Genomic DNA, 12590 nt, shown 5'->3' on the forward strand with positions numbered 1-12590 from the left:
CTAGAAGTGGCTGATGGGGGCAGAAGGGCAAGCGGTGCGCGCGCAGTGCGGGGGCGGAGGTAAGATGGTGGTGGTGCCTACTTTACGTCTTTGCAGGTAGGCTGCTGCCTTGCCCCTTCTGCACCCTCCGAGCTGCTACTCTGTCTCCATCAGGGTTGCTCTCCTCCTACAGGCTTCCCGGACCCAGATTCTCCAGGGCCTGGAGCCTTAGCCGGGGGGGAGGGACCACGGGAGGATGGCCAGCACAGGAGGTTGACTGTGGAAGCGCACTGACCACCAGGGGGCAGTTCCTGCATTGAGTGTCTGCCCCTTGGTGGTCAGTGTGCATCATAGTGACTGGTCGACCGGTTGTTCGGCTGTAACAGTCGCTTAGGCTTTTATATATATAGATGCATATAATCATGTTGGCCAGGTATGTTTCCAGAATACCAGAGAACTGAAGACAAAGATAGGAAGTAGTAGTATTCAGAATGTAGCTTTCTCCATTCCAGCAGGACCCTACTTGCTCAATGGGTCACCAACAGTTATGCGCTCCAGGAAAAACTACAGACGAGGGAAAATCCACAGGTATATAAGCAGCATTAGCAACTCATCTTGGCTAAAGAAAATGGACTTACAGCAGAGGTACATGTGGTCTTCTTTCCAACCCAATCCAATAATCTAAAATATTGCAATCATCTTTATTTTAAAAATAGGAATAGCTTTTGTTCATGCATCAACTTACGTCAAGGAACTCATCTGGTCCCTGAAGTCCCATCTGTGATCATTGTCCTGGGTTCTTAAATTTTAGTATATGTGATTTCCCCAATGCTATTTATAATGTACTAGAGGCCCAGTGCATGATTCAATCATGCACGTGTAGGGTCCCCTACATGCTTACGCTTTCACTTTCGATCACGGGGGAGCTGGGTGCCTGTCCGCTGGTGCACCAGCGGACAGGCACCCAGCTCCCATGCTTTTGCTTTCGATCGCAGGGGAGCTGGGTATCTGTCCACTGGTGCACCAGGCCTTTCAGAAGCCTCCGGTGCGGCGAAGGCTTCTGAAAGGCCTGGTGCCTGAGCGGACAGGCACCCAGCTCCCACGCTTTTGCTTTTGATCACTGGTGCACCAGGCCTTTCAGAAGCCTCTGGTGCGGCAAAGGCTTCTGAAAGGCCTGGTGCCTGAGCGGACAGGCACCCAGCTCCCCCGCTTTTGATGGTCCGCGGTGGGACGTGAGCTCGCTGCCCCAGAGGCCCCTTCTGTGCCGCAGCACAGCCATGGCGCAGACGCTGAGCTCGAGCCGCCCAATCAGCCACCCCGGCTACCCTGAGTCCCACCCCCCCGCGCCTCCTGGCCAATCGTGGGCATAGCGAAGGTACGGTCAATTTGCATATTTGTCTATTATTAGGTAGGATGTTCCCAGGATATATCCCAGGAGATTCTGATATAATTGGACTGAACAAAAGGAAGGCAAATATTTGCATTTTAAGTAAAATCCCGAGGTAAATACTGATGCAGCTGGTTGGCTCTGAGAATCACTGACAGAGCAGGTTGATGGATGATTACCCTAATTTAAAAGTAAACAAACCAACTCAAATTACTCTATTAAAAAAATGGGCTGAATGCAGAATAATATCTGAAAAAATATACAAACTCAGATATAATTACTCATTTAACAGGTATCACAACCTAACACATACTAACTTTTCTAGGCTTACGCAGAAAATAACTTGTAGCTATGGTTTCCACTCTCCCGCTCGGGAGATTGAGATCAGTGGGCCTTCCTGGGTGTCCACCCAATTTTAGCTATTTTATGAGAAACCTGCACTTTAAATCCTTCCAAACATCTGAAGTGTGTACCTCTCAAATTTTAAAAGTCTAATCACTAGTTCTTGGAGCAATGCATGACAAGCACTTCTCTTAAAACCTCTCCCTCATCCCCTCCCAGTCATCTAATTCTTGTCATTTCAACTTAAGAAATCTTTCTTTAGCCTGGTTTCTCCCACTGTCAGCTCTTCAGGGCAGGACCTCATCAAGTCTAAACATACCAACCTCTTGTTGGAAGACTTCAATCTGAAGAACAAAAGATAAACTCCTACAGCAAAACGTACATGGTTCCTTTCAATCTGGCTCAGCGCTTCCTCTCCAGCACCATTCCCTACCCCTCAATAAAAGACCACAAACTCTAAGGAATTCTGACAATCTAGTCCCTCTGCACATCACATTGTGCCTGGAATTTCTTTTCCCGGAAAATTACCGATACTCCATTTTTTGGACATCTTTCTTGATGCCTTCAGGCAAAATTCTCCACACTTTCCTTTGGCCTCCATAACATTAATGAATCTGATAAACATTTAAACTTACTGTAAGTATCTGTTTAATTGTCTCTCTCATTCATTTAATTAATCAATCACTTCAGGCCTGTGAAACATACTGCCAAAGACTGCTTCAGAAAGGGTATAGTTAATTCTGTGTTCTGCTAGCAGAACATGAGAGTGCCCATTTCTTCACACACTGCCAATACTAAGTTTCTTAACCCATACCAGTTTGGCAGGTGAAAATGATTTTAACATTTTAGTTTTAATTTAAATTTCTTCGCTTAATAACCAGGTTGCACTTTTTCATCTTTATGGCAATGCCTGCATATTCCTCACTAATTTTTATATTGGGAAGAGGCAACCTCCTTTTTCTTCATGATTTCTTTGAGAATTATCCATATGTATATATATTTGCACTAATATATATATTAATGCAAATAGATGTTTTTAAAATTTACAAGGCTTTATTTTTGGTTAGTCAATTTTTAACTTCCTTTTTTCTTTGTTTTTATTCTTAGAAAATTCTCCAATCTAAGATTAGATACATTATTTCTTCTAATTCATTTATGGTGTGTGTTTTTTTGACATTTCAAATTGTATATAACCTTATTCGCTTTCCCCAAAAAATTACTTTTAATTTTCTGATATTTAGAAATGGAAAAAAAAAAAAAAGGTAATAATGACACAATAGTTCCCTCCACTCCTAGTTTAAACTGTGTTTGCAATGCCTTACTTCATAAAACTGGAAGAGAATTTTTTGAGTTCTTGCTTTATACTTTTCTTTAAGGCTTAAATACTGCATTTAAAAAATATATATTTTATTGATTTTTTACAGAGAGGAAGGGAGAGGGATAGAGAGTTAGAAACATCGATGAGAGAGAAACATCAATCAGCTGTCTCCTGCACACCCACCACTGGGGATGTGCTTGCAACCAAGGTATATCCCCTTGACCAGAACCGAACCCGGGACCCTTCAGTCCGCAGGCCGACGCTCTATCCACTGAGCCAAACCAGTTAGGGCTAAATATTGCATTTTTAACAAAAGATCTTTGGTGGCGTGAAGACGACCTAATAATATATGGTGATGGAAGATTTGATTTTGGATGGTGGGCACACAGTGCAATATATAGACCTTGCATCATATAAATCTACACTTGAAACCTATATGAGCCTATTAACCAATGTTACCCCAATAAATTTAAGAAAAAAAGATCTTTAAAAGAAAACTAATTAAAGAGAAATGGTCCTCAGCAGAGACCAGTAATTTGTGTCAGAACTCAAACAAATTAGGATCTCCCCAGACTATCTTCATCAGAAGTTATCACTTTACTCACAAATTTCCTAATTTTCCAACACAGTATTTTACTTTTAATTCAAAATGACCAAGGAAACATTTCTCCGGAATAGCATTTTTATACGTCTATAAGCTGTCAATTTATTTCTCCTCAAGTGACTGAAGCAGTGGAGCATTCCAGCTGAGATGTGGAACTGGGAACGCGACTTACATCTGAACTCTTGGCTCTGCCACTTAGCCGTGTGACCTTAGGCACACAATGCTTCCCTGTGTCAGTCTCTCATCGTTAAGCGGAGAAATTAATGGCTAACACACAGGTTGGTTTTGAGGATAATTAGTACAGTTAAAGAAGATTACCTGGCATATAACATGCCCTCAAAAATATTACTAATAACAACAGCTAACACCCATTTAATTATTACTTTAAAACAATTCACCACAGAAAAAAGGGAAGTCCTGCAAAGAGGAGGATCAGAACCAGGAATGCCACAGAAGCCAAAGGGGAAAATGTAATGGTACAAACACTGAAAAAAAAGTTAAAAAATAAAATTAGTTGTGCCCTGGCTGGTGTGGTTGGGTTGAGTGTCACCCGGTGCACCAAAAGGTTGCCGTTTCTAGTACCAGTCAGGGTTGTGGGCTTGATCCCTGGTAGGGCACATGCAGGAGGCAGCTGATTGATGTCTTACTCTCACATGTCTCTCTCTCTCTCTCCCTTCCCATCTCTCTCTCCAAAAATAATTTAAAAAATCTTTAAAAAAAAAAATTGGATGTATTTATGGGTATTTTGTTTTAGTGTATGATGATATCTAACAAAGCCAAACATTTGTTTTAAAAAAGACACCATATAAATTAAAGTATAGCTACACTGAGTAGTGCTAAGACTATTATTAAATAAATACAAATAAAGAGCTAGATATTAAATTATTGCTGATATACACCAGAAATTCTGTCCCTAAGTTTCCTTAGATGATCTTTTAACCGTTCCCCCACCTTTCTACAGGAACATGGTATAAGTCGGGAGAATATTAAAGGCCATCCAGTCAGTGCCTGACTCGCCCCTGGAGCCATGCCGCACATACAACAGACGGAGGAGCACGGCACGCTAACAGTGTTGCCACGCAGCATCTCAATCAGGTAAACAGTTTATAAACCCTCTTCTTCCCAATTTAAAACTCTGATTGCCTGATAGCTTTCCCTTCCAAAGTTAAAAATGTGCCTCTCTGATCAGTTCTTGTTCTAAATCTTCGTTGCTGCCCTAACCGGTTTGGCTCAGGGGATAGAGCATCGGCCTGCAGACTGAAAGGTCCCAGGTTCGATTCTGGTCAAGGGCATGTACCTTGGTTGCGGGCACATCCCCAGTAGGAGGTGTGCAGGAGGCAGCTGATCGATATTTCTCTCTCATTGATGTTTCTAGCTCTCAATCCCTCTCCCTTACTCTCTGTAAAAAAATCAGTAAAATATATTTTAAAAAATACGTTATTTAATAAATCAATCAATCAATCAATCTTCATTGCTATTTATGATCTCCCATCCTTTCAAATAATTTCTTCAGAAGACTATCCTTAATTTCTTCCTTGCTACAAACGAACCACTACTACCTCAGTTATTCTCTTCTGTACACCCTCCAATTTGTGCTACTCTTAAAATGTGACACCCAAAAACTGAGTGCAAACTGTATGGTTATTCACGTAAGACAAAACATATACAATTTCATGAGTTAATGAAGCAATGGAGGCATAGATGTTAAAAGCAATGGAAATATTGTTGCAGAGGCATAATAAAAAACAAAATCATATTTTAATGTGCCCATCTTTACATTTAAAATGTCAGACTATATTAGATTAAAATTTTTTCACAAAAATACCCTATGCATATTATAGTTTTGCTATTAGTTTTATCTACATGCATAGCTGTGAGAGAAAGAAATCCCTACTACTTACTGTTGGCTATGCAAAATGTATTAAAAAATCAATGAAGAATGATTCGAAGGGCAGGGCCAGAACTAAAACAAAACAAAAAGCAACAAAAATCAAAAGTAAAGGTGCTTTTAAAAAGACCATGATGCTGAATTAGGGGAGGAGAAGGAAACTCAGTGAACAAGAAACGGTTATGGAAGTGAAGTATGCCTGATTTTGTCTGAAAATTGCTTCTTTATATAAATTAATTCTATGTGTTATCATATGTAGTGACAGCATTAACTTGTCCAACAGGACAAAAGAATAAAAAATATAAAAAAAGACTACTGCTCCTACAGTCCTGAAACTAAACGAATTATTTGTCCTTCTAGAGTCTAAATCATAAAGAAAGATAATACCACCCACCTGGCATGGCTCAGTGGTTGAGTGCCGACCTATAAACCCGGAGGTCACAGTTCAATTCCCCATCAGGGCACATGCCTCAGTTGCAGGCTTGATCCCAGTGTGGGAAGCACAGGAGGCAGCCGATCAATGATTCTCTCTCATCATTGATGTTTCTCTCTCTCTCTCCCTCTCCCTTCCTCTCTGAAATCAATAAAATAATTAAAAAAAGAAAAAGATAATACCAAACCTACCCCACAAGAGTATTTTAAAAATCAAATAAAAGAATACATAGTTAAATTATATATGGAAGCACCTCAAAACTGTGGAACACGATATAAAGTATTAAAATGCCATTTATGCACTAATAGTTCTATAATATTAATACTAGAAATTTAATAATTTTTAGATGTTTGGTACATGGCACACGGAAATGACCTTGAGCATCTCTGAATTCTTTAAGTTTCTTCAGCTTAATTACTATCATATAATCACTAATTTTGTAATATTTTTAGCATACCTCACATAAAAATTCAACATTTCACTGCTGAAACACCAATTCTACCTTTGTCATTCTAAATTATTTCCTTGTGATATTAATTTCAAGAAAAGTCTCATATAAGATGTTTGTGGTTAGAATGAAAAGATTTCTGATAATACAGCCAATGAACATCATTATTCATACACTGAAGGTCCTGTGTTAGGGAACAAAAAGGATACCTGAAATTAGATACCTGATCTAAGTATACCCTTTAGCTAACCAAAACTTCATGTTCATTTTAATAAATAGCAACATTGATAAATGCTGTATCTAGTAAGACAGGATATGGTTTATTCTGAATAAAGAACTACATTACTATAATGTTGCTGTACAAAAATGTTTCCCCCAAAATTATTTTTGCGCATTAATGATCCTCTCTGAACTTACACCATATTCCCAACTTCACTTCAATTACAAGGAATGTTCACTTCACCCATGTTAATATCTGCATTTTTAAAGCTGATCTATATTGCCCTTTAAGTAAAAGACAAATTATTGTTTTAAACTTAGAAATTTGAATTAAGATTTCAGTCCTACCTCCCAAGTCATCTAACATGAGAGGTTTAAGAAGTTCGCAATATTAAACACAATGGGTGTACCTGACACTTGGAGATCTGTGTGTGCATCCTGTCTACTAAAGCATGAAATTGGTCAATGTGCTTATACACTGAGTGGCCAGATTATGATGATCTCTGAACGCATAATAATCTGGCCACTCAATGTTTGTATATTAGAGGCCCGGTGCATAAATTCATGCATGGGTGGAGTCTGGCCAGCCTGGCCAGGGGGAGGGGACATGGGTGGTTGGCCGGTCTGCCTGCTGGTGGAACTCCTGGTCGAGGGGACAATTTGCATATTAGCCTTTTATTATATAGGATATACACTGAGTGGCCAGATTATTATGCGTTCAGAGATCATAATAATCTGGCCACTCAGTGTACAACCCTAGAATGCTATGATTATATACTTAAGCATGGCCAAAAATTAGCCCTTTAAATATTTTTGGTTGAGTGTAATATATGTGTGTGATTTAGTAAATAAATTTATATTACATTTACCTAAATCAATGAATGAGACATGCATGCTTAAATAGTTTCAAAGATTTGGTATTCCATAATTCATTAAAAAATCAAGGAAAAGAAAATTGTAATTAGGAAAATCTGTAGTTTCAATATGAATAGTAAAATATTTCTAAAAACGCTTTCATCTTTACCACATTTTTAGCTATTACCTTGGTTTATTCGGGGCAAGCTGTCGACTTGGCCGTCTAATAGACTGGTTCTGTTGTATCTTCATTGAAGTTCTAGGAGATGACCGTGCAAAAGGGTCTGGAGCTGGAGGCTTTTTAGGTATCTTTTTCACCAACCGACTAACCCACTTTTGCTGCTCTTCTGTAGAGTTTGCTAATACCAACAGATTCTTTGCCGTTGAAATATCATAATAGACTATAAAAAATATTTGAAAAAAATTAATGTGTTTAAAATGATATGAACATAAATATTGATGGAGCAAGTAACTTACTATTTACCTTTGCAAGGTGCTATAATCTCTTCCTTTTTGTCCATGTGGTCTTTATGACATTTAATATGGCAGCGACGGCATTCCAAAGCAGGAGGAGGCTTGAACATATGCCACAATGGCTTCATACAAGCCTCACAGTTGGTTGGAAAATGATAGAGAGTAGGAATAAATTCATGTCCTTTGTGGCAAATATAATTTGACTTTTCTCCCACTGGCTCCACTGGAAATTCTTGTTCCTTCTTACTTTCTCCTTCATTGGCATACAGAATCTATAAATACCAAAAAGTACAATGAGTGATTTCTAAACATAAGCTATTTTTTAAATAGTAAATTCTTATAGCATAAATAAAATAAAATTAACCTAAGTTATTCAATAAGAAGAAAATGCACTTGACGTTCAAACATTAGTAGGTTCTGTCTCATCAAGAGCTTATATGAGAAAAATCATTATACAGTCACTTTGGTTAATTTCAAAAGAATCATTCCTGTTCAAATGGTGCCTCTTTTTTTCTCCATGATATCTTACTATGTTCAGCAGTCTTATCAGAACAGGCTAGCAAGAGGTAAATTTGCACATGATTTGTGTTAGAAAGTTTTTCTGGAAGGTAGTATTCAAAATAATCACCTGAAGAGATGTGGCAATTATATGACTTGATGCTTTTATGATTTTCAAAAATAGACAACTGGTGATAACTGTAAACAGAACTATAACTGAAAAGACTTGTGTTTGGAGAGTTAAGGAAGAAAAAAGAAAAAGATGTATGATATACTCCAAATAAACATGCTCAGCACCAGAAAATAATTTCCCCACAGTACACCAAACACAATGGTTTTTACACGGAAGGAGCTCAATAACTAACTTTTGGTCTAATTTTTTTTTAAGAAATTTTATTTTTTGTTGTTGTTAATCCTCACCCGAGGATATTTTTCTGTTGATTTTTAGGGAGAGTGAAGAGAGAGGGAAAGACAGAGAAACATCGACGTGAAAGAAACACACATCGACTGGTTGCCTCCTGCACGTGCCCTGATCAGGGCCCAGGCCGGGGAGGAGCCTGCAACCAAGGTACGTGCCCTTGACTAGAATCAAACCCGGGACCCACTGGTCCACAGGCTGATGCTCTATCCACTGAGCCAAACTGGCTAAGGCTGGTCTAACTAATTTTAAAATGGAAGTAGTAAAAAGAAGAATTAGGCTTCACTTTAAATCAGAAGGAAAGGGCTACTGGGTTCAAAAGCAACTTTTTTCACTTCCTAGAGAGCTGAACGTAAAACCACCAACAGAAGAAGAAAGTTTATGCTTTAAAAAATGTCATAAGCGACCTTGAACAAAAGAACAGCAAAGGCCAGAAACATGATAGAAATACACTACAGACTTTAAAATGTAAGATGGAGAGAGAAATGAAGATATATCCAAATAGAACAAGCATGAAAATCACAAAAGAATGAACCACCTTTAAATGGAACTAAAATTGAAAGGTAATCTGAAGATAGCCCAAGAATAAAAAAATTTGGTATGTCACGTCACTCTTAGAATCTCTAAAGGTGAAAGGGAAAAAAAAACAAAAAACAAAACCAACCAACCAAAAACAAAATAAAACTATGTTTACCTGAAATATCCTTGGAATTTCTTTAGCATCTGCTCTATATACATCTGTCTGTGTAACTGGTCGGACATGAAACAACTTGCTATAAAAGATTTTTAATAAAGAAATCAACTATTAACAAAAGATCAAATTACATTAGTTATCCTATACTAGTCAGAAGTTAAAACTGACTACTTTGACCCATGTTAGAAGGTCAGAGAACATCTTGCTAATTCTATTACATCAATCACTCCTTGAGATTTGGAGAAAATTTTAATGTCAGAAAACTTTTTAATTCATTTCAGAAAACAACTAGTAAAGACCCAGGAAATAAAAATGTCTTAGCTAACTTATATCTCAGACGTCCATCTATGTGCATGAAGCAAATATAAGAAATATAGCCATAGTCCAGCAGCAGCTATACTATGAGTAAACAGACATACCATGTGACTAATATATGCACTAACTTGACAAAAAATGTCATGTTACTCTCTTATACTTAAAAAAATGAAGTTCCTAAATATTCTAATAAAAATACTTACTCTAAATCTAAAACCATATACGGATTAGAATGTTCTTTATCTTGTTCGCTGTCATAGAAAAGAATCTTCTTACTGCTTACGATCACATACTGTTAAAAAGGGAAGAAATTAAACACTGATTAAAGTTGATATATAATGATTAAAGTTGTATATAATTTAAATAAGCCAACTGAAAAATGAACTTAAATATTTTTTGGACTGATTCAGCTTAAGATCCAGTAACACAGGTAGCCAACCTGTTGCTATGGTTTGAATGTTTATGTTCCCCCCAAATTCCTATGTTAAATCCTAACTCCTAATGGGATGGGATGAGGAGGAGGGGCCTCTGGAGGGGGACCAGGTCATGAGAGCCAAGTCCTCATGAATGCCATTAATGGAGTTCCAGAGAGGACCCAGCCCTTCTACCACGTGAGGACACAACGTCAACTCTGCAACCTGAGAGAAGGACTTGACCAGACCCCAAACAGGCCGGCACTCTGGACTTCCAGCTCCAGAACTGTGAGAAATAAGTTTCTGCTTTTCATAAGCTACCAAGTTGCGGTATTTTGTTATACAAGCCTCAATGAACTAAGACACCTCAAAGACGAACATAACATCAATAATCATAGTAACAGAGGAAAATAAATAAATGGGTCTTTCTGTCATATCCAGAGTTGTTTTCCCACCAAAAAAGCAAAAGCACCAAAACCTATTTTATTATTAACAACATATTAATGATAAAAGTTATTTTTTACAAAGATATATAAAACCATTCCATTCCAAATCAGAGAGTACAAAAAAGTTTTATGTGTCTGCATGTTCTAGTTATATTACTTATATGTTCTTTATACCTACAAAAGTGAAATGGCTGTATGTAGCTAAACCAACCAAAAGCAAAGCAAAAGAACCACAATGAAAAGTACTAATTACCTTTCTAACCCATCCAAACTTCTTAGTGTTGTTTCTCACAGGTAATGAAAGCCATCCCTCTAGTCTTGATTCTATAAATAAACATATGAGGATAAATATAACAATTCTAAGAAAATGAGAAATTTAACAAAATTTTAATATAAAAGTCACAAAACAAATCAATTCTGTCCTTCAGAATTTACCATTGCTCATTATCTAGGATATAATAACAATGCGGGATCAGTATAAGCAAGTTATGCAATGCAAAACAAAATCCAGGTTATATCTCATTGGAAATATATATCCTCTAGTTTATAAAGTCAAATGCCCTGCTGATTAAATTCATGCATTTGCACAGTTCAGCAGAAAAGTTGCAAGAAGAGAAGCAGCTCTGTATGCTCACTGATACACCTGTACTAGATAGAACCCTTTGCTTTTCCTTTGGAAGGAGGCCTAATTATAGATACACTGCACATTTTTTTTGAAGAGAAAACATTTTAAGGGCGTAATTGCATGTTCAGATAAAATTATTATATAAATTACAGATTAAAATTGATTAATGCGTAGCAATATAACCACATGATTTCTATGCCAGCTTAAGGGACTAAATCAGATGACATCTAACACTATGCAGAAGACTGAAATAATTTTATTGCTAAGCTCTAAAACAAATTCAACACGATCACCTATGATTTATATTATATACTGATATATATACCTGGAAAATGTGACAATGTAAGTAACTATAGTTATTTTACTTTGAATTCAATTAATAAGAGACTAAATTTTACCTTACATTCAACTGCTCATCCATTAATTTCCTGTGGCATTTACATTACATGTTTTTGTACCCAGACTAACTTTATGTTAAACATAATTTCATGTATTTTCTATCCTGTTTCTTCATTTAAACGATAAGAGCAAGGATCGGGTCAAATCGTCTTATACTTTCTTTTAAGGCCTAGCAAAATGTTGCCTAGGCAAGCACTCAATTGAAACCCAAACGCCTGCTCTGAGACAGTCTACATGCTTTTTCTGTACTGTCACTCTTGATATGAAGCCTCAGGAAGAGTTGCTTCTTGGTTGAAAATGGCTGAAACAGGCAGTGAAACCACATGCCCTTAAATGATATGAAGTACTGTCTCATTTCTTGTAAGCTGACTAAGTCTATCAACTGTCACAGCAATGCCAAGTGCAAATACCCCCTAAAACAAACTCTTTGTCCATGCAGGAGTCTCTTTTTAACTGAGACTAGAGCAATTCGTTAGTTAGTGAATATTAGTTAATGTTACAAAAGTTTTTCACAAGGACTAAAATTAAGGGTAGTCAGAAAAACCTCAAAGGTGAAAGATTTTCAGGATATCACCTGTATCATTAGGTTCCGATGAAATAGGTAAGTAAGGCAAAGATTCTTCTTCTGAGTCAGAACCAGAGTCAAGAAGCATATGAGAACTGGAAGGCTTAGTAGCAATATTGAGAGAGGTAGAGGAACGTTGGTAGGTGAATGACATGGATTCCATAGTGTGTGACTGAGTGATATGAACTAAACACCCAACATAAAGAAAGTAAGAATGCAGAAAAGAGTTAAGAGAAAATAAAATGAAAGCTTAAAAAGAGAGCTACCTAT

The 12590-nt window shown here is 37.4% G+C and overlaps 1 protein-coding gene across 2 annotated transcripts in view; it reads right to left on the bottom strand.

Annotated features, from left to right (window-relative positions):
- The window catches only part of ROCK2 (Rho associated coiled-coil containing protein kinase 2), an 87283-nt gene that overhangs the window by 5437 nt on the left and 69256 nt on the right, over nt 1-12590 (bottom strand). For both annotated transcript variants that reach the window (XM_079792269.1, XM_079792270.1), the window contains exons 28-32: nt 10985-11055; nt 10076-10164; nt 9558-9636; nt 7958-8219; nt 7661-7874 (exon numbers count right to left, since the gene is read on the bottom strand). In XM_079792269.1, coding sequence (XP_079648395.1) covers nt 7661-7874; nt 7958-8219; nt 9558-9636; nt 10076-10164; nt 10985-11055 — 715 coding nt within the window. The remainder of the gene's footprint in view (nt 1-7660; nt 7875-7957; nt 8220-9557; nt 9637-10075; nt 10165-10984; nt 11056-12590) is intronic.

The sequence above is a fragment of the Cnephaeus nilssonii genome (genome assembly GCF_951640355.1).
Source record: "Cnephaeus nilssonii genome assembly, chromosome: 15".
NCBI lineage: Eukaryota > Metazoa > Chordata > Mammalia > Chiroptera > Vespertilionidae > Cnephaeus > Cnephaeus nilssonii.